Source organism: Anoplopoma fimbria, chromosome 3 (assembly GCF_027596085.1).
Source record: "Anoplopoma fimbria isolate UVic2021 breed Golden Eagle Sablefish chromosome 3, Afim_UVic_2022, whole genome shotgun sequence".
In the NCBI taxonomy this organism is placed as follows: Eukaryota; Metazoa; Chordata; class Actinopteri; order Perciformes; family Anoplopomatidae; genus Anoplopoma; species Anoplopoma fimbria.
The window spans coordinates 8443206-8465402 of NC_072451.1; the positions used below are offsets into that span (position 1 = coordinate 8443206).

General features: G+C 43.3%; 1 protein-coding gene across 1 annotated transcript in view; it reads left to right on the top strand.

The window, feature by feature from the left end:
• Window positions 1-20199, top strand: part of LOC129088776 (sickle tail protein-like) — an 87073-nt gene extending 66874 nt beyond the window's left edge. The window contains exons 14-25 of the mRNA XM_054596007.1: window positions 868-1021; window positions 1239-1416; window positions 1551-1655; window positions 3235-3502; window positions 4531-4629; window positions 4725-4983; window positions 5086-5170; window positions 7514-7714; window positions 13722-15276; window positions 15367-15731; window positions 16624-16752; window positions 19342-20199. Of these exons, the coding sequence (XP_054451982.1) occupies window positions 868-1021; window positions 1239-1416; window positions 1551-1655; window positions 3235-3502; window positions 4531-4629; window positions 4725-4983; window positions 5086-5170; window positions 7514-7714; window positions 13722-15276; window positions 15367-15731; window positions 16624-16752; window positions 19342-20199 (4256 nt within the window). The remainder of the gene's footprint in view (window positions 1-867; window positions 1022-1238; window positions 1417-1550; window positions 1656-3234; window positions 3503-4530; window positions 4630-4724; window positions 4984-5085; window positions 5171-7513; window positions 7715-13721; window positions 15277-15366; window positions 15732-16623; window positions 16753-19341) is intronic.
• The last annotated feature ends 1998 nt before the right edge of the window (window positions 20200-22197 follow it).

A 22197-nucleotide genomic window follows, 5' to 3' on the forward strand; every position in this document is an offset into this window, starting at 1 on the left:
TTAATAAAATCCCCAAATGCATCACTAGGGCTCTAATACCGAATTGTGATGTTTTTTTATTGCTGTTGTTATCGCATCGGTATTGAACGAACTTGACGGTACATTTTTTGCTAAATGAAGAATAATCAGATGCACATGAATCTTTTCTTGAGAGGAAAGAGATGTAGTTCCTACAGTATTTGTCAAAAATGTAATATACAGACTCATAAAATACCAGCTCACCTCTGCATACTGTAGTCTCTGCAAACTCACATTTGAGAAAAAGAAATGTGATCAGGGGTAAAATAAGATTTAGATGGATTGAACATCTGGCCTGATGTCATTGGTTGTTGTAGCTGTTTTTTATGTGAATTTCATTGGTTTTATAAAAATCAAAAATAGATCAACTTTATTGGCCAATTGTGTTGACACACAACAAGGAATTTGAGCCCTGATCGCAGTAGATCACAGTATACTCACAGTACAGAGAGCACATTTACAGGAAGACACAAATACGAAACACATATAAATAAAATCTAATATATAGCTATTATGGTTATAGACTTTTATCCATAAATATCCGTAAATGAAGGTTAGGTGAAGATTATGGTCAATGATCAATTCTACTTATTGCCCAGCTGGGGCAGCTGTATAACTGTATGTAGGACACTGAAAAAACTAGATCAAAGAATGTTAAACTGACTCTCTATATTAAAATGTCTCATCACATCAGGGACAACAGAACATGACCTAAACATCATTTGTATCTATTCATTTCCTAAAGTGCTTATGCTGTTCAGGATTCCTTGTTCAATCGTTAAGTATGGTGATATGTAGAATTACGCAGAGTAATTTTTGTTGAGTCTCTCCCGTTTGGTTGTCTTCCAGGTGAGTTTCCAGAGCTGCAGGGGAAGATGCGCTCAGTCCTGAGGCTGGAGGTGGAGGCGGTGCGTTTCCTGAAGGAGGAGCCTCATAAGATGGACTCCATGCTGAAGAAGGTCAAAGCCCTGACTGAAGCCCTCAGTTGTCTCCGCAGGTGCTCGTTCTCTTCACTCAGAAGTAAAACAATTATGTTTAGGAGGAAAACAATCCTGATGCGTCTTTTCCCACCCTGTTATTGACAGGAGTGTGTCAGAGTCAAACATACCAGCCAGATCAGCCCAGGTGGAGCCTCTGAAGGTCCTGGAAACAGATCAGGGGCCTCAGAAGACCCAGAGCCCCCAGAGCTCCCCCAAACCCCAGCCTCGTTCCTCGGTCAGACCTCCTCTGCCCACCCCCTCTCTCTGCGGGGGTCAGGCTGAGGTCAGCCTGACGGGCTCAGCGTCCCCCATCATGGCCCGCAGAATGAACACAGCCGCCACAGTGATCCAGCCCTCCCACCACCCCAACCCCCCACTGAACGCCACCCACGGACGAGACTCACCCACTGTGGCCAAGGTACTGTACTGACGATTAGTCCATCTGCTGAATGATTACATAATGACAGAATGTGAGCCTGTGTAAGTTAACAGGTGTTTTGTGAGGAAGCCGTCTGGAGTGTAGAGTGTGACACATGTCGTTGTGTTGTGAAGGTGAGTCCTCGCAGCAGAGAGGGCAGCCCTGCCCTGCAGAGGAGACAGGGCCCTCTGACGTCACCAACACAGGAGAGCCACGCTGACCCCTGCCCCATGAAACAGGTCAGTGTCCCTCTACTCTGTGCTTCTTTGGCACTTCAAGGGTGAGAATATACTCAAACTGTCAAATGTTGAATATCTTTAGAAGTGTGCTGTCACTTTTAAGTATGATATCTTTTCAGCATTTATTTCAAGACCAAGAGTCTCATTGGCTGAACATGTTGCAGTAATCATATTTAGCACATCTATAAGGCCCAGTGTTTTCAGTTTATAGTTATTTTAGTTCCAAGAGATAGTTTTAGAGTAAATACAGTAGGCTTAAATGTTTTTCACCCAAATTATAGGTCTCTAGGCACCCAATTATCACAGCATTTTAGTTTCATTTATTTTTATATGATTCAAATATCGGCTGCACGGTGGTGTAGTGGTTAACACTGTCGCCTCACAGCAAGAGGGGCCCGGGTTCAATTCCCGGGCTAGACAACCTTCTGTGTGGAGTTTGCATGTTCTCCCCGTGTCAGCGTGGGTTCTCTCCGGGTTCTCCGGCTTCCTCCCACAGTCCAAAGACATGCAGCTTAGGTTAATTGATGACTCTGAAATTGCCCGTAGGTGTGAATGTGAGTGTGAGTGGTTGTCTGTCTCTATATGTCTGCCCTGTGATAGGCTGGCGACCTGTCCAGGGTGTACCCTGCCTTCGCCCATTGACAGCTGGGATCGGCTCCAGCACCCCCGCGACCCTTAACTGGATAAGCGGTAACGGAAGATGGATGGATGATTCAAATATGAATTGTAATAATCCCTACAAAAGCAGCTTTGCAACCAAAAGGTTTCTGTATATTGTAGAACTAAACAAATGGACTTCTCTGAGGTTTATGACCATTTGCAACATCGTAACCCCATATTGTTTAAATATCAATGGGTTTTCTTTAGTTATCTGTTGAGGAACTTTGGGGTTCCTGTCGGATAATCGAAGTTCGGACTGGGCCAGTTGATGAAGTCTGAACTACTGCTCCAACTCTTTACTTATTCTATACTTAAAACCTGTGGAGTCCCGATGATGTTTGAATATATAATCGATAGTGGTAGTCTATTATGATTAAATCAAACTTCAGAATTACTGCTGAAAGTAAACTAATTCTGGAATTATTGGCTCGCCACACTTTATGAATGTGTTGTTGAACTACACTCCAGTAGTATTTAACAATAGGTGACAAATGCCTACTGGTATTTACTGTGTAGTTCCATAATTGAACAGACGAGCAATGACAAACTGTGGTCAAAATAAATTTGCTCCATGAGTTGATTAACAAATTTGCAGATCAAAATATGTTTGAGTTGTCTAAAGTTTTGAGACATAAAGCCATAATTTCAACAGGAAGTATTTCAGTGTGAAGCCGGTCCAAAGTTTACATATAATGATTGTTATGCTGGAGGTAAAGCTGTTATATACATCAAACTTTTATAACCAAACTGAGCCCACTTCCAAACAAGACACTGTTTAAACTAGATGTTTTTGTCAGCAGAAAATCATCAAAGGAATGTGATCTAAAGATGACATTTCTCCGACAGCTTCAGACCCGTTCTTAGTTTGAAACAGACCACAGCTTTCGTCCACCTGTGTGACTGTGTGTGTCCTCCTCAGACTACAGAGAGACAAACTCCAGAGGGCGGTCTGGGTGTACAGACCAGCAGTATGAACCAGACCAGCACCAGCCAGGCCAACCTGCCAGCCAGCCTTGTCTCTGGTCGGCCTCCATCCCCCAACACCAACACAGACTTTGACCGGGTCCTCCAGGACTCCCAGGGCAGCCTGATGAAGACCATCACTCGTCTGAATGTGTCAGATACCAGAGAGGGTTGCTCTGCATCAACGTCAGAGCGGGATACAACTCCGGACCTTACCCTGCAAGGTTGACCTGCATAATCTTATTCACTGAAAACACAGTGGGCCTTATGCAACAACTTATCTGTGAGGTTATCTGTGCTTTTACTGTTACTAGTCTGATTCAGGAAGAACGGAGGGTTTTTCTAACAATTACCAACCTTTACAAGTCTTCACGCCAAAATATCTCAACACTAAAAGAGATAATACTTTTGTTGAACCTCTCAGTCAGTTGGCAAACAATAATGATATAAGCTTATTTTAGTTCTACGTTTTCTTTGAATTCATTTTGATCATTTTAAACTCATATTTTAAACACCAAAGTCAAACAAGTGTTTCCATTCGCACAAAAGGTCTGGACCACTCGTGAAATGATCATCCCGCTTGCACCAGTGGTTCTTGCATGAGGCCCAATGTTCCTAAATCAACAGAATGATATGCGTTTAGATGTAAAGCAGCTTACTGTATTACATGCACTAACATGCAGTAACAGGCATGGAGAAGGTCTGATAGCAAAACAGACAGAGGGAGAGGGACTTGATTCTCTGCTAAGGTAGACATTTCTCCAATATATCTCTAGTTGTTTGCTGCTATGTTACATCTCTGGATTTCAAATGTTGCACCTTTAAGCACTGTCACAAACAATCTTTTTCAAATGTTTCTTTTTTCATTTGAAGTAGGAGAATTTTCTCCACCAATGAAGGATAATGCAACTAGTAAAGATATATGGTGTGATTAATGCCTCTCTACAATGACACATTTGAACAGGGGAATACATGAGAGATCATTTACTAAACAGATCAGTTTGTTCATCAAGTATTTGTTTATCGGATCGGGGAAAAAAACTTTGGATCCTACTAGCCAATATTAAGTTATGAGTCATTAGGACTCATTACACAATATATATAATGCATAGAAATTATTTTTCTCAATTTTTAAAAGTGATTCACATGGTGATTGGTATTTTAATGTTGTGAGTTTTAAGTATTAAGTAGTACAATTTTTGGGGGATTCAACCTAAACACAAAGGTCTTTGTGTCTGTGTTTGAGCTACAGCATCAGCAGAGGAACAGGCACGTCCGTCTGATTCCCAAGAAGACACGACCCCCCAGCTGAGTGAGGTTGACTCCACCCAGTTAAAGTCCTCAGATACAGGTTGGTTTAGTCTTCAAATGACCATGACCATGAACGTATAATTATTATTATTCAATTTCATCACTCTGATTTTTGGATGTGTTTTGCTTCAGCAGCAGCCTCACAGCTTCCTCTGGAGCCTCCTCCATCAGCTTCTCCCTCAGCTCCTCCATCAGTTGCTCCTTCCTCCGCTTCTCCATCAGCTGCTCCTCTCTCAGCTTCTCCATCAGCTGCTCCTACCTCAGCTTCTCCCAGCACAGAGCGCATTAGCCGGCCACGGTTGGAAAAACCCCGCCGCACCAGTGTGGATAAGGAGATGAAGCAGAGTCCGGAAAGGGCCGGCAAGTCTCCTCCCCCTCCTCCTCCTCCACGAAGGTCAGTTCAGCAATGAGGATCAACTGCTGACTGGGCTTTCTAAAGGGTAAAAACTAGAAATCACCTTTTATTGATTTTTTGTATTTTTTATTGCCTTTCCAGGTTTAATGCTGTCAGTTTGGGTCTAACTACTGGAAGGTCAGGAGAGGTGATTTTCACCACCAGGAAAGAGCCGCTTGGAGCCCAGGTATGTGTCTGTGTGTGTGTCTGTGTGTGTGTGTGTGTGTGTGCATGTGTGTGTGCGTGTAGGTGTGTTTGTGTGAGTAAGTGTGTGTGTGTGTGTGTGTGTGTGTGTGTGTGTGTGTGTGTGTGTGTGTGTGTGTGTGTGTGTGTGTGTGTGTCTGCTAAATCAACCTGGACTGAAATCTTACGGATCACTTTAAACATAATAAAATAAAAGCAAAATAAAAGCAAAATGACCACTTAAAGTCTATAAACATTAATATAGAATAGAAAAAAACTTTAGAAATATGTAAAATATATCTCTAAAATGAAAGAGCTGAACAGTTTCACAGGCAGTAGTTTTGTGCAGAAATTTGCCAAATATTTACGAGGGAATGTGCAATAGTTAGTGGATTTAAGTATAAATACAACATGTGCGATGTACAGAGATCAAAATCCAGAAGGTGTTCGTTAATGTAACGCATAGAGACAGATGTGAAGACGTTAATGTAATGTGTTGTTTCTGGGCTGGGATGAGTGTCCGTGTCAGTGAGGGGCCCAGGCCTTGTTGATGAGACCAGCTGCAGTCGGGAAGAAACTGCTTTTGTGCGTGTCCACAGCCACAATCTTTCATGGATGGGTGGCAGATTTCACCCAATCACCTTCTCCACAGAGCAATTCATACACTGCAGTCTGCCCTTGTCCTTGACGGTGGCTGCAGCGTACCAGGCGGTGATGGAGGAGGAGAGGATGGACTCAATGATGGCAGTGTAGAAGTGCACCATTATTGTCTTTGGCAGGTTGAATTTCTTCAACCTGCTATCACTGTTGCAACCAGCTGGTATTCAGCTCCCACTTGAGGTCCTTGGTCACGATGGAGCCCAAGAAGCATAGGGACTCCACAGTGTTGATAGGGAGTCATACAGGGTGATGGGGGGAGGGGCTGTGTTCTTCTTAAGATCCACAACCATCTCCACTGTCTTCAGAGCGTTGACTTCCAAGTTATTTTATCCACACCAGGCCACTAGATGGTCAAACTCCCATCTGTAGATGGACTCATCCCCGCCAGAGATAAGCCCAATGAGGGTGGTGTCATCCGCACACTTCAGAAGCTTGAAGGAGAAGAATAGAGAGGAAAGAATGCAGCCTTGAGGAGAACTGCTGCTGATGATTTGGGAGTCACAGACGTATTTTCCTAGCTTCATGTTCTGCATCCTGTCAGACAGAAGGTCTGCGATCCACATTCAGGTGGAGTCGGGCAGCTGGGAGATATTGTCCTGCAGCAGAAACAGGATCCTGGCGTAGGTTCCGAAAGAGTCCAGGTGCTGGAGGATGACATGGGGCCATGTTGACTGCACAGACCTGTTGGCTCTGTTGACGAACTGTAGGGTTCAGGAGAAGGTTGGTGAAGGTTTTGAGGTGGGACAGGACAAGGCGCTAAAAACGTAATAACTACGGAGGTCAGGGTTAGGGTTCATCTCCGATGAAAGAGTTCCAGGTATCACAGCAGACAACTGAATTTACAATAAAAAACACACAAAACAATGCGCACCAACACACCGAGGCAGCCATCAGCGAGTACAGATATTAATGGCTGAAAAGACTAATGTCACTGACATATTATAGCAGCTGTAACTAATTCAGCTGTAGCTTAAAGTCCTTAAAATTGGCCAAACTACAAGATGGCCCTCTTGTCTGTTTTTTGTTATACATCCAACAATCTCATATTTTGAAGAAGAATTTTAAAGTAAAACTGCTTTAAAAAAACACCTCAAAAAACAAGACAATGGTTAGTGATAAACAATCTAAATGGGTTATATAAGTCATTTTCACAATGTGAGGTTAGCTCCACAATCAGTCAGCTATTGGCTAACAGCCACAGCTAAGGAGTAGTAAACAGTATGCTGGAATCTTGCAGTTAAAAATATTATTTTTATATCAATATGTGACACATAACCTGTATTAAGGGCTGTGCAGCAGTTTGTCCTCACGGTCTGTGAAAGTGACGTTAGCTTAATGTTAGCAGCCAAAGTAAAGACCAGAGGACGTTTTATCAGGATCATCTCCAGCCCGTCACATATCATTTCTTTGTATGAGTGTTTATGATTAAAATGTTATGTTCTATGCTGATGCCAAACTGATGATATGACTATGAATAATTATTTGACAATTTCTTTATATAACATATCATCCTACTCCCAGTATACTTCCCAATATGTGTTTACTTTGCACGTAGTTTTCTGTAGATACACGTCTAAAAAAATAATGAAACTAAAGGCTGTGCCCCTAAAAAACAACAAACTGAAAAAATCACCAAAGTGGTTCATTTATTCTTTGTTTCTACTTCATGAATCTGTTCAAGGATGAGGATGAGGGTGAGAAAGAGAAAGAGCAGCCGTTGGTTCCTCAGCCCAAACCCCCAAGACAGCCTCCAGAGCTCAAACCCAAACCACAGATGGGTTTTCCTGCACCTCTGGCTGGTTCCACCTCCACCCATTCTACAGCCTCAGCACACAGGGAGGATGTGGAAGAAGAAGAGGAGGACAACAAATTCATGAAAGAGCTGCAGGTACGTGAACTAAATTATTGTTGATTTAAACTTAAGGAGATCAAGTACTCAACTAGGGAAGGTACCAGGAAACCAGATCTGAGACTGAGCTTTACTCTCAGCCAAACCTTTTATTAACAATTGGATAATTGGACACAAATGATATATAATATCATGCACTTTCAATACATATGTACTATAAGACTCAAAAATAGTATCCATCTATCTATCCATCCATATATATATATATATATATATATATATATTTATATATATACACACACCAACCAGATCATAAATTCTACACATTACTGCATTTATTAAAGGTATTTAGAATCCATTCCATCCTTGTGCCTCTGACCCCACCCTCCGGAACCTTAACCTTCACCGTGGACCCTCTGACCCTTTCACCCAGGTGTTTCAGAAATGCACTTTGAGGGATCAAGGGAGCAGAGATGTGGTTGAACTTTCAGCCTCTGAGCTCCAGAGCAGTGAGATGGAGTCTAAGGTAAAAAGAAATGGAAAAACCTTTAACAGCACTAATTATTAACAACTGACATATTATACATATTTAAAAAAGTGTGCTGGCTTTTTTTAATACTTACTGTAGGTTCTGTAAAGTCAAATCACTGTGTTCTGTCCAGAACACCTATGTACAGGACAGTTTTCTGCAAGAAAGAGATCGTTGTAATCCACAATAATAATAACAAATCTGAATTTGTGTTCTAATGTAAACAATCTGTAACCAAACTAAACCTGTTGTTTCTTAAGATAGATATATTTACAACTCATTGTTTTTTTTAATTTTCATCTCTTACATTCATGTCTAGCAAGGTTGACCATCACAGTATCACTTGAGTTGAGATTAAAATTGTCCACTCGAGGTGTTGTAATGGAATGTGCCTTGATAATAAATTATCCAACATTATACTTATACTTACACCTGAATACAATGGGTTTGCTCGCATGATTTGTGGTTGCATTGAATTTGTTCCTGCTTCTAACTCACAATAGCTAACATTTCTGGATTAACATCATTGAGGCTTTTATAACTAGTTGCCTCTTTGTTCCTCTGTCTCTCTAACCTTTTTTTTTATCTCTCTAATAATAACACTGCACTCACCAAAGCTGAGATCGGGGGAACACAGTGATATAACAAAAAAAAAGTCTGACGGGTTAACAGACAATGAGACAGGTGGGAAACAGACTAAGCCTCATTGCACAGGAAAACTGTGCACACAGGGCCAAATTAAGTCACAGAGAGGCCCCTGTTATAACCACCATTACACACACACATTGTCCCACCCTCTGTAACAGATGTCTCAGTCTCTGAAACCAACACTGGACACTACCCTGCCCCATGTTTAATGTATGTTTGTGATAAGCTGGATATGCACCTGTACGCATAATACCACCAGATATAACAGTTATTAAAACAAATGCAGGAGCCACCTTTGGGCCCATTTCAATTTGAATTGTGCTGTGGTGGCACCTTCTTTCCTTTGACCATTGACTAAGAAAAGTAAAAGCCTTTTACAGGGAAAACATGAAACAATGCTCAGGAAGAGCAACAGAGGAGGAATCATCTCAGGAGTCTGAGCCACACAAGCTCCTCCACCATGTAACCTGGAAAGAAGGCAGACTGCCCAAACACCAAGCAAAACTAATACAAAAAATCACAGTGAACCTTAGCTACCTTTCTGTAAAGTCCATGCCTCTCTTTTTGGAAAACATAGTTGTCAGATTACCTCTTCTATTACTGTCCTAAACGTCTTTCCCCCAGCAGTGTCTCTTGTATTGTCACTGCTGGATCTTTGGTCACATGGACTGTTCTTGCTCTAGAACTGCCTTTTATGAATTAATAAACGGCTGCTTTCCACCTTGCCTTGTCTTCTCAAGTCTTTCATTTTCTTTCAACTTGGATCGATCACACACACACACTCACACACACAACACAATACAGCACATACATAAGCCTCCCCTCCAAAGGTAATGTGTAGAAAGATAAAGACTGCTTACCTGTACACACAGACAATAACATGTCTTTCTGTTCGTTTTAAACGTCAGTATTGTCTGTCTCACAGCACAGCTGCTTTCATGTCTGTTTGTTCATTCTGTCTAGGGTCAGGAACAAAACATGATGATTTGATCTGCAGCTCAGCAGCTTTGTAATGACTGCTGGTCAACATATTTATGAGCAGCGTTCAAATTTCATACAGAAAATAGGAAAAATTGTGAATTAGAACGACTGAGTTCATCTTCATTAAAACAGAGTGACGATGATCTCAGAGAGCGGAGGTGTACCAGACCGTCTCCCTCCACCTACCCCTAATTGTTCTATTTCTTTCACTAACTACAAAGAAGAACTAGTTTTGCTGTGTATGTGTGAAGTCAGAAACAAAAGAAAGGCATAAATTACTGTCACGAGCGGTCGCTCCCGGTGCTTCCCGTCGCGTTCTAAAGTTTTCGCAGCGATGAACGAGACTCCTCGGAAGGCCGCGCTTTGATGGCGCCTCAACCAATTGCACCTCGTAAACCTCCGCTTTGAGAGAAAAGACCTTTGAGGGTAGTCAAGCCTGCCAAAAGATCTCTATGGCATAAACATAACCGGAACAGCTCATTGTCGCCGTACCCAGAGTGGGGAATCCCCCTCTAGGTCTCTCTCTTAATGTGAATGTATGTGATTTTTATAAATCAGTTGTGTTGCCGTAGTGCGGATATCCTGCAACTCACCTCAGGGGCTGGTCCCCTCCTGAGAGGAAAAACCCTCTGTTCGGATTCTGATTATTCCGTCAAAAAGGAAAAATGAAGAATAAAAAGATATAAATCCAATCGATTTTATTTAATCCCAATCAGAAATTATTCCTTTTAGTTCCAGTACAGAGAAAAAGGGTAATCCACAGAAAGTTTCAAAAATGAGAAAAAGAATAAAAACCCTTAATCCAATGAGCAAGTGTTGTATCCAATAGTGCGGAGATTTTGATAAATCCAAAAATTAATCCCAGCTACTGCTAAAAAGGACAAGGACGGTTTTGGGATGGTCTGTGCGGAGTCTGAGGTTGCGATCTGGTTTGATTCTGACACGGTAAGGGAGCCCTGGGCCCGAAGGCCCGCTGCTCGTTTTTTGACTCATCGGTTACTGCGGTTTCTGGCCTTTTAGCCGGTACGGTTCTTTGTCTATTTTCCTCCATTAATTTCCGGTTTGTATCCCACACGCATGCCTCGTCCATCTTCTGCTGCGATGAAAACGAACGCCAACGTGCGGCCAGAAGCGTACCGCTGGGTAGTCTGGCCAGAATTCTTTCCATGTAAAGGGGATCCTGGGTCAGTGCAGACAGTTCTAAGAGAGCTAGGCATAAAGTTAACTTTCCCTCTCTAACAGCTTGCACTAACTCCTCCACCTTTTTGTCCAGTAAACTCTGTCCTGGCAAAAGCCTAACGCTTGATAGGACCGTCCAGGGGGTCATTCCCTGGGGCAGTTTACAACCTCTCTGTATGCGGAAGAACCCTATGTGAGCGGGAACGGCTAGGATGTCGGGGGAAACCAGGGAACCCTCGTTGTACGGAGTGTAAAATTCAATGTCTGTTTCTCCCTTAATTCTCTCTGGGATGAGGTATTTCAGTTCTTTTAATGATGGTCTTGTATGGGGGGGACACCGAGCCTAGGGTTGAGGAGGGCAGCAAAAGAGAGCTGCTCTCGAACATAAGATTGTTGGGTAAATTGGGTCCCGGTGTCGGGATCGGGGTTGCCAACGTCGGGAAGGATGGGCTTTCTCTACTTTGGAGGGGGGTAGGTACCTGAGTCGGGAGTGTGGGTGCCTGAAAGGAGGGTACTCCTGCTACGGGTAATCTAGCGCCTTTCAGGTTCAGGCGCGTGTGCTCATAGCCGTTTGGTGCCCTTGAGCTCTCCAAATGACTCTGAACCGCGCTATCTCTCCTCAGTGTTCCCTCTCTGAACCAGTCGTAGCCTGCAGCCAAATATGCACCTTTCCAAGGCTGGGGTATTTTAGGCTGCTGCAACGCTACTGCTGCGGTTGGCGCGGTTGCTGAGTACCGTGCCTCTTCGTGGGTCACGGGATACCACTCGGCTAGGCTTTCATCTGGATTTACCTCCCCCCAGTCCTCATTTACCTCATCAGTAAAGGTAGTTTGGGGGTTATACGGATAACCATCAGAGGTATACCACGTGGGGTCCTCGGCTGGAAGCAGGTTGGGCTTGTACTGTTTCTGAGTCATGGGTTTAGCTTGTCTGTGTTTTCCTCTAGCTATAGGGGCCAAATCAGGGGCGAACCTAACACTCCGTACCCCTGGATTTTGGGGTGACCGAGTGATTGGTGGGGTCACCACCGGGGCCGTGTGCTCTCGGTTTCTAGGAGTGGATGTGATACGTGGACCTGATATGGACAATCCCGCTATGTCCGGCACCTCTAACGTTGGCTGACTCCGAACTGGGCTGGTTCGCGGCGTGCTGCCTGTGGGGGTGCGTCTCGAGCGACTGCTCCAGCGCGTTACTTCCTCATCCTCCTCGCTGTCTGAGCCTCCGTCTAAGCTTCTGCTCCATTCCTCATGGGCATCCATTACTCTATCTGTTAAATAGTTTTTTAAGCTGGGCTTGTCTACCAAAATTCTGACTAGTGGACGTGGGCCCTCAAAAGGGATGGCCAGTGCTAAAGCCTGTAACAACACTTTTACTGTTATTCCCTGATAGGTTCTTCCCTGTGTCCTACAGCGGATCGTCATTATGGGGCATGACTCCTCGGTAGCCCAACCTTTGACCCCCTCAGGACCGCCCAAATACGAGCCAGAGCGGCCGGCTGTGGCTGGTCATCTCTGGTGTATCTACGATCGGCTAGGACGGCATGCCCGCATGATGTATACAGTTTTCCTGCCTGTTCTCCCGGGTCCACGTCTTCTACCTCTCCTACCTCCAATAGTCTTCTCTGTGAGCCTCTTGCTGTTTCTCTGGTCGCTAGTACTGCGCCCCTAGCCCTTCTGCCGTGCGCTAGACCTAGTGGTCTCCTGACTTCGGCCTCGTGGTCTGGGGAGGATGTGAGGAGGGGCTCATGTAACGTTAGCAGGGGACCTTTGCCCAAAGTAGGGTCAATCTGATCGGGTGCTTTAACCTCTATCAGGAGCCTAGTCTGTCCTAGGGTAAACGCGTCAGCGAAATTTCCATTCTCAGGGTCTAGTTCACTCCCTTGCAGTTGCGCGGGGGAGTGGTTTTGATTTCCTATCTCAGAACCCGGCTCGGGTGCAGCTGAGGGGGAGGAAATGTCAGTGTGAAGTTTTCTAGCCCATTGTCGGAACGCCATTGGGTCCCTGATGCATAATAGGATGTTTAACTGGGGTCCATATTTTTCCCAGGATTGAATGAACGCTAACAGAGAGTCGTCCCCGGTGTACTGGAAGTTTCCACAAACACAGCGCACCGCCATCCAGGCAAAACGCTGCAGTGAACAATCACATCGAGCACAGGAGCATTCCTGAGATTACTTTGTGACTTGTGTTCTTACTGTTTACGTTACAATCATGGCTACTAAAAATGTGGAATTTGCCTCTGTGATAACTTTCCAGAGTGTTAGTAATGTAAAACGTTCTGCAGTTTTGGCATCTGTTAAGCCACCAACCGATCTGTAACTCAAACTGGATTTCTTGGACCATATTTCATTGTCTCTTTTGAACCTGAAACAACACAACCCCTGCTTTGTTTTAATGCAGGGCTGTTTTCCATCTGAACATAACATATCAGTGACAAGCCAGCAATGTATCGGTATTTATTTGTCTTTTGTACAGATACTACTACCCAGCACCTGCAAAATGTTTAAAGGTGTGCATGTGCCTCTTGTAGATTGTCCAATAATTCAATTAACCTTTATTTTAAAACTTTTATTTTTATTTGTACTTTTAATAGTTCGTCAATTTAAGACTATCTTGTAGGTAATGGACTTGTATTTTAGTAATAACAATTTTAGACAACTTTTTTCATTTAGAATTATGAAGTGTTTAATATTGCCCTTTCTAATTATAGGTGACTACAATACTGTCAAATAAGAATAATTTACCAGGTGGAAATAAGCAATGGAAAGGAGAAGTGAGGACATCTCAAACATCAAAGGTGGTCAATCAGAAGCCTTCTGATCTAGCAACATCCGACTACCAGTCAGCCCAGCAGACTGGAATTACAGATGGATGCCCTAATAAACTCATAACAGCAACCAGACTGGAAGAACACATTGAAGTTTGGAAAGTCAATGTTAAATCGAATAAGAAGAAGGACACAGAAGAGAATCTGGTTAAACAGGTGCCTTCCTTAAACTGTGCAACAGTAGAGAAGGTGGAGGTACCACCACCTGCAGCTTTACAAGATGTTCAGACTGTCCAGAAGAATGAGGAGATTCCAACAACAACCCAAAGGAAAACTGAGAAGATGGAGGTACTTAGAGTTTCAACTGTTTCAAAAAAAGATCTTTCTGTGAAAAGTCCTGATCAGATTAACAAGGAGGTAGTTGAACAGTTGTGCTCCCCAACCTCAGCAGAAAAGAAGATCAAGTGTACAACAATTGTTACCCTACAAAAAGAAAATATTAATGCGTCAGACATCACAAGTCCTGACCAGGCTAATGACAAAGTTGATAACGAGGTACCAACTGAGAAGAAGTCAAATTTGACGGTAGTATTAACTTTACAAAAAGAAAACTCCCTGGAGGACAGGGTGATAGAGTTCCAGAAGGATAAGTCCCTGAGCTCAGATCAGGAGTGTTTAGCTTCTTCTCCGGTCCTAAAACCTTCACCCAGCTTGACTTACAGCCACAGCAGCAAGCAGCAGAACCAGGAGGCAACAGCGCATGTATCCAGGGACCAATCACAATACACAGTAGAAGGAAGTAGCCTGAGCCCCGAGATTTTGGACAATGAGGGACCTCCTCCCCCACCACCTCCGATTGGTAAAATCAGCCTTAAAATCTCCAAGACCAGGAGTCCAAGAATCAGGACACAGTCCAGAGAGGAAGACCTTGATGAAATGAGTAGATCTCACATACAGACTGCAGATGGGGACGACAGCACTGGTGAACCCACTTATCAGACACATGATAACCAAGGTTTCCAGAACTTTGATGACTATGATAAGAAACCTATTATCGTTATCTTGAATGAGCCTATGGACATACAGGCAGCCTACAAGCGCCTGTCTACCATCTTAGAATGCGAGGAAGATCTTGATGGGATTCTCTCTCCAGAAAATATTGTGGATGAAGAGGAGACAAAACAGGAAAAAGAGAAACAGAATGTGAGAAAAATGTGCATTACTGAAATAAATACAGGGTTAGACAGGCTAACCCTCATAGGGCCTCATAATGTCTCAATTCCCCAAAACCAAGACCAGGGTAAACTAGACTCGCTGAGACAGCCAGAGACCAAAAGGAAATTCAAATTTAAATTCCCCAAAAACAAACTGGCTGCAATTAGCCAGGCCATTCGTACAGGGACGACCAAATCAGGAAAGAAGACTCTCAAGGTTGTTGTCTATGAGGAAGAGGAGAGGAAAGCATCGGACAGCCGGCCATTGAAGGAGACTGAGAAGCCAACAACCAACCATCAATCCAAGAGGTTTGAGATCATCAGTACCAAACAATTCAACTTGGGTGAAGGCAATGCCTGTGACAGACACATCAAGGTCTCCCCTTCCATTGATACCAGACACTCAAAGTCACAAAGCCGAGTAGAGGAGCTCTGCAGGAGTACGGTTGACTCTATTGACAGTCTAGAAGAGTCTATTACACAGTCGGAAATCAGTGTGGACAGTATGTCTGGCCCTTCTTCTCCCTCCAGCATTGTGTCCTCACCTCCTCAGTCCCCTGATTCCTCCTTTGACTCCAGTGATAGAGCTCAGCCTAAAGGCAAAGTCAAACGAGAGAGGGCGAGAAGCCCGTCCAAGAGGCCAGCGTCTCAGATCCTCAAGAGCCCAAATCCACCTCAGAGTAAGAGGGCCAAGCCACAACCTCCATACGACTCAGGGAAAACCTCCACCAAGAAACAGGTCTGATGTTCCTCCGGCTGCGGAGCTCTCTTCCTTCAGTGATGCTGGGCTGGTGGTGGGCTCTCTACTCTGACTTTCTGACCCTACGCATATGTGTTTCTTTCTTTCATAGCCAGGGGTCATTTTGTGTCCCTAAGCAAAGTAAGTGGTAATTCGTACCAGAACAGACTTGAACTGGTTTGACCATGTAGCCTGAAGGTTGATATATTTTCTACAAAGAACGGTTTCCTTTTCTCAGTTATCTCTGCTCATTCAAACATGACCAGTTATGGTTCTATAACAAAGGCAGCAAACAAGATTCAACTGGCTCAGGACCGCTAAAAGGACAGTAGCTATGAATAACTACAGTAAATGTGTACACTGACTGAAGAAGAAACAGGGTTTTGCCTTGTGTTATCTGCACAAAGTTTGACAGCTGGGCTGTCTGTAATTATTTGCCACAATGAACCACCTGTGCTTACCAGGAACTTTTGTTCTGTCTGGTATTTTCCTGCACATCCCTCCCTTCCATGAATTGCTGCCTTGGGGTAAAGGGGAATTTTTCGCTAAGTAAAACATTTTCCACTCATGCATCCCATTTATTGCCTAATTTGCCCAACACAAATTTCCTGTCTGCTTGCATCCAATCATGTCTTTGATCATGTTGCTTAATATCATCTAATAATATCTATATCTATATTTCCCCTCCATGTGCTACTGTGGTTGAATAACTTGGAATACAATGATGTCATAATTGATCTTAACTTGCTGCTTGAATTTGATGCCTTTGACTGTTTATTAGTTTTGCAGCTGCTATCGTACTAATGCAGTGTCTCCTACAGGTTTTTCAATGATAGCATAGTTCCAGCCAGTCTGTATTAAATAACCTGTTGTTCATGCATTTTCTTGCTAGACCTCCAGCAGCAACTTCAGCTCTTCTGTCCAGCAATCCCACACCAAATCTGGCCACTCGTCTTCCTCTAGCTCACCAGAGATGACACCTAAGGGCCAGCAGCAGGCCTCCCAGAAGCAGCCCAGCCAGGTAAATGACCTCTGACAGATCTAAGCATAGCAGCTCTGAGTCAGCAAAGTCTGAGGGGGAATTACGGTAATACTCCACTAAATGGGTTCTCGATTTATGTTTCTCATATAGCAGGTTAAACAACCTTTTGCCTTTTATTGTGAAGTATCCGTACATTCTCTACGTACATTCAAGTCAACTTAACTTAAACCACCCATCATTGATCATCATTCAGTCAATGACAACTCAAACAAACAAATCCCTACCTCAGAAAATCATTCATGTTTCCACTTTAAAATAACTCTATCCTCTGAAACTCCAGGTAGATTCTGCTAAACATGTAGTTATACAAATATTCAAATCTCAGTAGACTCTTGCTGTATATTAAAAGATAATCATATTGACTTAACTTCATCCCTGAGACATGCAAGTAGCAAGCAGAAGCTACAGTTGGGGTTAAGTCCTGTGGAGTAAATTCCCATCTTACTAACTTAAACTAGAGAATCAGTCTTCTGAAATGACATCTAAAGAAGACATTATAATTTAACAACCTATAAATAAATAGCTCAGATGAGGGTGAACTGGGGGCCATCAATTAGAGAGTAGTTAGTCAATAGCTTGGCAAAAGAGTGAATTGTATTTTAGTGATTGCAGTGAGTTTTTAATGTGTTGAGGTCCTTTCTGTGGTGGTGCATATCTGTCTTATTTTGTGGGTCCTGCTCAAGTTATATCTGTCTGTCACATTCCTCTTCAACTCGTAACACTTATTTCAAGATACACTCCCTGATTTTGTTATAGTACCCATTAATGTCCCAATATCCTAAACTAGCTGTTAATGTTTTACATTTTTCTCGATCAGAGAGTGGATCTTGACCTGCATGTAACCTGCATGTTAACTGTTGATCCGTTCTTCATCTGGCAGTGAGTTGTGGAAATATTAGTTGGCTTTCAAAAACTCGCAAAACCTCTTTTTCCTCAAACAAGGACGCACAGAAGCCATCATGTACAAATATTAGTTATCCTCTTGAAACATCCATCAATGATTAACCCTCACATGTATGTCTTCATTAAGTTCTGCATGCATGTTGTGCTCGTTGGCACCAATGTTTACTGAAAATTTCTTAATAACAATGCTACATTTTTAATTACATGTTTAGTGATTACAAAAAAAATCCAACTTATTCTGTAAGGAGACAAAAGTATTATATATATTTTAATATTTTCTGGCAGAGACAGATTGTTCATATAATAACTTTACTTTTTCTACACTGATCCTGATTCATTTAGGAGAAATTGCGCTGCATTTTGCCAGTCATGTGTGTTATTACTATGTCTTTGGCCAGTATAGTAACTCATTAACTCAAAAATGAACATTAATTTAGAATGACGTTCAGCCAGTAAGAGAGGAGTCTCTGTGTTATATGCAGTTAAGCCGAAAACAGAAAATGTCAAATACTGCCAATGACCATAAACATAGAGAACGTGACAGAGTAGAAAAATGGGGGAAGCCTTCACCATATGTGTTGTTATTACATCAGGAAGCACATGCAGCAACTCCATTTGCACACATGCGTTTTATGTACAACGGATAAGTGAGAATAGGCTTCACCTGAATCTGAATGAAAGGAGGAGATGCTTTTATGCCTTTTGGTGAATAAAACATATTGGACAATGTCTGAATGTGATCTTCATCAAGGACGATTCAGGTGTGAAATGACCTGACTAATACAATCTAAAACTAATATAAGTCCCATCAAAACCTCTTTATAATGCAGCATTTGTAGAGAGGAGCATCCACCCATCACACGTCAACACTTCAAGCCCCTTTTAAATGAGTCTCTCTATGGCCTTAAGGAGGATCTTTATTCTTCTGGTCACTTCCATTGATCCACTTTATTCCAGTCAATGTTGATAAGCCTTCAGTCAGCATTTCCAAAAATCTATTGATTTACTCAAAGGTCACCAGTAAATCCCTAATGCACTGAGCGTTGCCTCTCCTGCATGACTTCAGATAGAGCTGTCAGCTGAAGTGGTGGTCACCCTGGACTTCAGTAGAGGGAGCAGTACCAGAGTCGGCTCTAGTTCAGGGGTGGATTAGGGCTAAGAAACAAGGGTTTCAGTTTACAGTAAGAAGGCAGATCATTTAGCTGGTGAAATGGTCAAATTCTGACGGTAATGCTCCGTCCAGTTGCAATTTGCTATTAAAAAGAAGTTGTTGCAATCGTCATTTCCAGTGATTGCAAAACGGCCGCGTTAATGTGAGACTACACTACCTTGTCAAGATTCGCCATTGAGTACACAGTGTACATAGTGTACTACATGGAAGTGTACTAACAGAAGTATCTGAATGGAGACACAGCATGAATGTCAGGTGACCGACTTGGTGACCAATGGTCAGCCATCTATTTTCTAAGGACGTCTTCACTGAGCCCTTTGTGGGTAGAGCGGCCTCTTAAAACAGACTGTATCACTACAAGCTTTAGCAAGGTATGGGCTGGCCAAAGCCATAGCAGTAACAGGTATGAGTGGTCGATTGAGTGTTCTTCTCCTCTCATGTGGGCTGTGAGGTGTTGGCTTTGACTTGCCGTGTTGCGTGGTGTCTGTTTACAGGCTGACAGCAGAAGCAGTAGAGCAGCCGGGGATAGTTCTGTCGTTGCTTTGCGTGCCTCTAAGATCCCAGCCTTGAGCCATAGCTCTGGGAAACACCCGTCTGCCTCTCTGTCCACTCCTCACTGCTCAGACACCACCGATAGCTTCCAAAACCTCTCCTCCTCCTCCTCCTCCTCCTCGTCCTCCTCCTCCGCCTCCTCCTCTGCGTCTTCACCTTCAGCTTCTTCCACCTCCTCCTCAGGGAAACAATATATTCTGTCTCCCCCTGCGTGTCCTTCCCGCCCGTCTTGTCCTTCCTTGGCCCAGCGTTCAAGGCAACAGGATCTATTGTGTCCTCTCTCCTCTTCCTCCTTGGTGAAAAACTCTTCCTCCGTTTCTCTGTCAGACTCCCCACCTCGCTCCCCCTCTCCTTCCTTGCCTTCATTTTCTTTCTCCAGTCCTCCTCCTCACAAGTCTTTTATCCCGTCTCTGAATCTGAGTCATCTCCTCCCCTCATCTAGCCAGGTCTTGTCGTCATCCCACGCTAACGTCAGCCCGGCCCAACACGGGCCTCGCAGCAGCAGCAAACGCCAGCACCGCCTCGTCCTCACCTCCACCTCCACCTCCACTGCCACCCACCCACACAGCTACTACTCCTCATCCTCACCCTCCTCCTCCTCTCTGTCCCCCACCTCCTCTTCCTCTTCCCCTCCTTCCCCGTCCTCCTCCCTCCTCCCCACCATGGTGAGTCATGGGGCGAGGAGTATCCAAATGTCAGCTTCCAACCCCAGCTCACCGGGCCGTGGCAAGAAACGCAGCGGAAGCCAAGCTGGCCGGGTCCTGCGCGCGACGGCAACAGCCTCAAAGGACGCAGCATGACGTTTTCCTCTACGATTCAGTGTTTAAAAATTGTAAGTGCAGAAGAAATGGATGGGGCATAGCCAAATTGCACTGTTCCTACAGCAATATTGTGTGACGTTTACCTTACAATATTTTTGGACAAAGGTGGCTTGCAAAACCTTGGAAAAAAAGTTTGACCTGATATACTTTTTTGTCCAAACCACACTCGTACTACATGACGTGCAGCTCCACAGTCACCCAGAGAGCCCTACCAAAACATGGCATGGTGGATATTATTGGCTGGTTTTAGCTTATCCTAGATATATCTGTATAGCTGTATAAACTGCAGCATAGGCACACCAAAGATATATCGAGGTAATTTAAAACCAGTGCTCTCTGGTGGAACACGTCAACTAGTTAGCACTGTTAACTTCAGTTCATTTAGACTGAACATATCTTAATCACAGTCTTTAATTACCGAATTTAAAGATTCTCTATACGAAATTCAGAGCATTCATTTTGCACTAAATAACTATTGTCTATGTAAAGATATAGTGGAGTAATGTCTACCTAAACAGAGGATGAACTCTCTCCCTCTGTGTGTTGTGATCTGAGCTTCTCTCCTTACTTTGTTCACATAGCTGGCCTGCATCTCATGTTAGTGCATGTGCATACCCCACTGGTAAGCTCCCAGTTTACCAGTGGGGCAAGCAAGTGGGGCTCCCAACTCTGCACTGCGCTCTTACAGCGGTTACATCTGACAACATTGTCGCCAAAGCGTAGCACCAAACCTGCACCAACACTGCTAGCTCTTCTGAAATGTTGCTGTTGTTTGCACTGTTAGAGCTGTTAGCACTATTAGCTGCTAGCTACCGGCTCAGCTGTGTCATGCTAAGAGCCTCGTGGAGGCAATCCCTCTGCTCTGAATTTTGAATTAAGAACCATAAAGACATTTTTATAAGGCTTGTTCATATTTTTTGAATCTTTGTTTTTTAATTTATATTGGAAAATTCAAATTTTTAAATCGGTCAATATTGAATTGGCAAGTAGAAGAGTAATAAACTTTTGCAACAGGCCATCCCTTTTACTAAGGCATGGCGAGTTTATAGAATTCAATGTGACAGATTTATTGATGCCTTGTTGCTCTCATTAACACTATCAGCTGTTGTTGTTCTCTTCAACACCACGAACTAGTGAGCTCTGCCGAGCAGATAATCACAACACCAAGCCATCTAAAAATACATAGGCCATGTTTCCATTCACAAATTGAATGCACCATTTGAAGTATTGCATTTGAAAAGCTGCATTGTGAAACAAACTTTATATGCTCACTTGAGGTGTTTTTCTCTTGTAAATTCTGACGTAGCGAACAGTATATTCACATGACTGATCAGCTGTTTCTACTGTCAGTGTCTTCTCAGCTCTTCCCATAACAAGTGAATGCTTGTCTCTGTGAGACATGGCCAACACTAGCTGATGTGAAAGAACAATTCAAACCTAATGGAAACTAATTCCAGTAAAACCAGTTGATGGAAACCATAGACTGTATTGATGGAACCATTTCTTGCATTTCTTTGCGACATTTGAAAAAGTTGACAATTGAATGGAAACATGGCTATAGATGGATAAATGTAAAGCCGTTTGCTGACTGTCTTACAGTAACATCACCACAGCATATCTGAAGTCACCTGTTAGCTTGTCACCCAGTGAGGCTGTGGATGCTCTGCAAATGAGTATGTTCAAATGAATTCAGTTCGACCTGTTTTACTTTGAAAATGTTTATAGAAGATTTTCTACACTTCATCTGTGCTTGCTGATTGGACCTCTGCTCAGGTTAAAGGTGGTGGAGCTCTGCTGGAAATGTTAAGGCATGTAATTGCATCTACCAATAAGAATAAAAATGGTGCAAGTTGTTCCCATGAATCAAGTGCAACAACACAATCATGAGAGTCATGATTTGAGACACGCAGTCCTGACATGACGTCTAAGTTGTTTCAATACAATAACACCTAGAAGAAAATTAATATCAGCTGATAT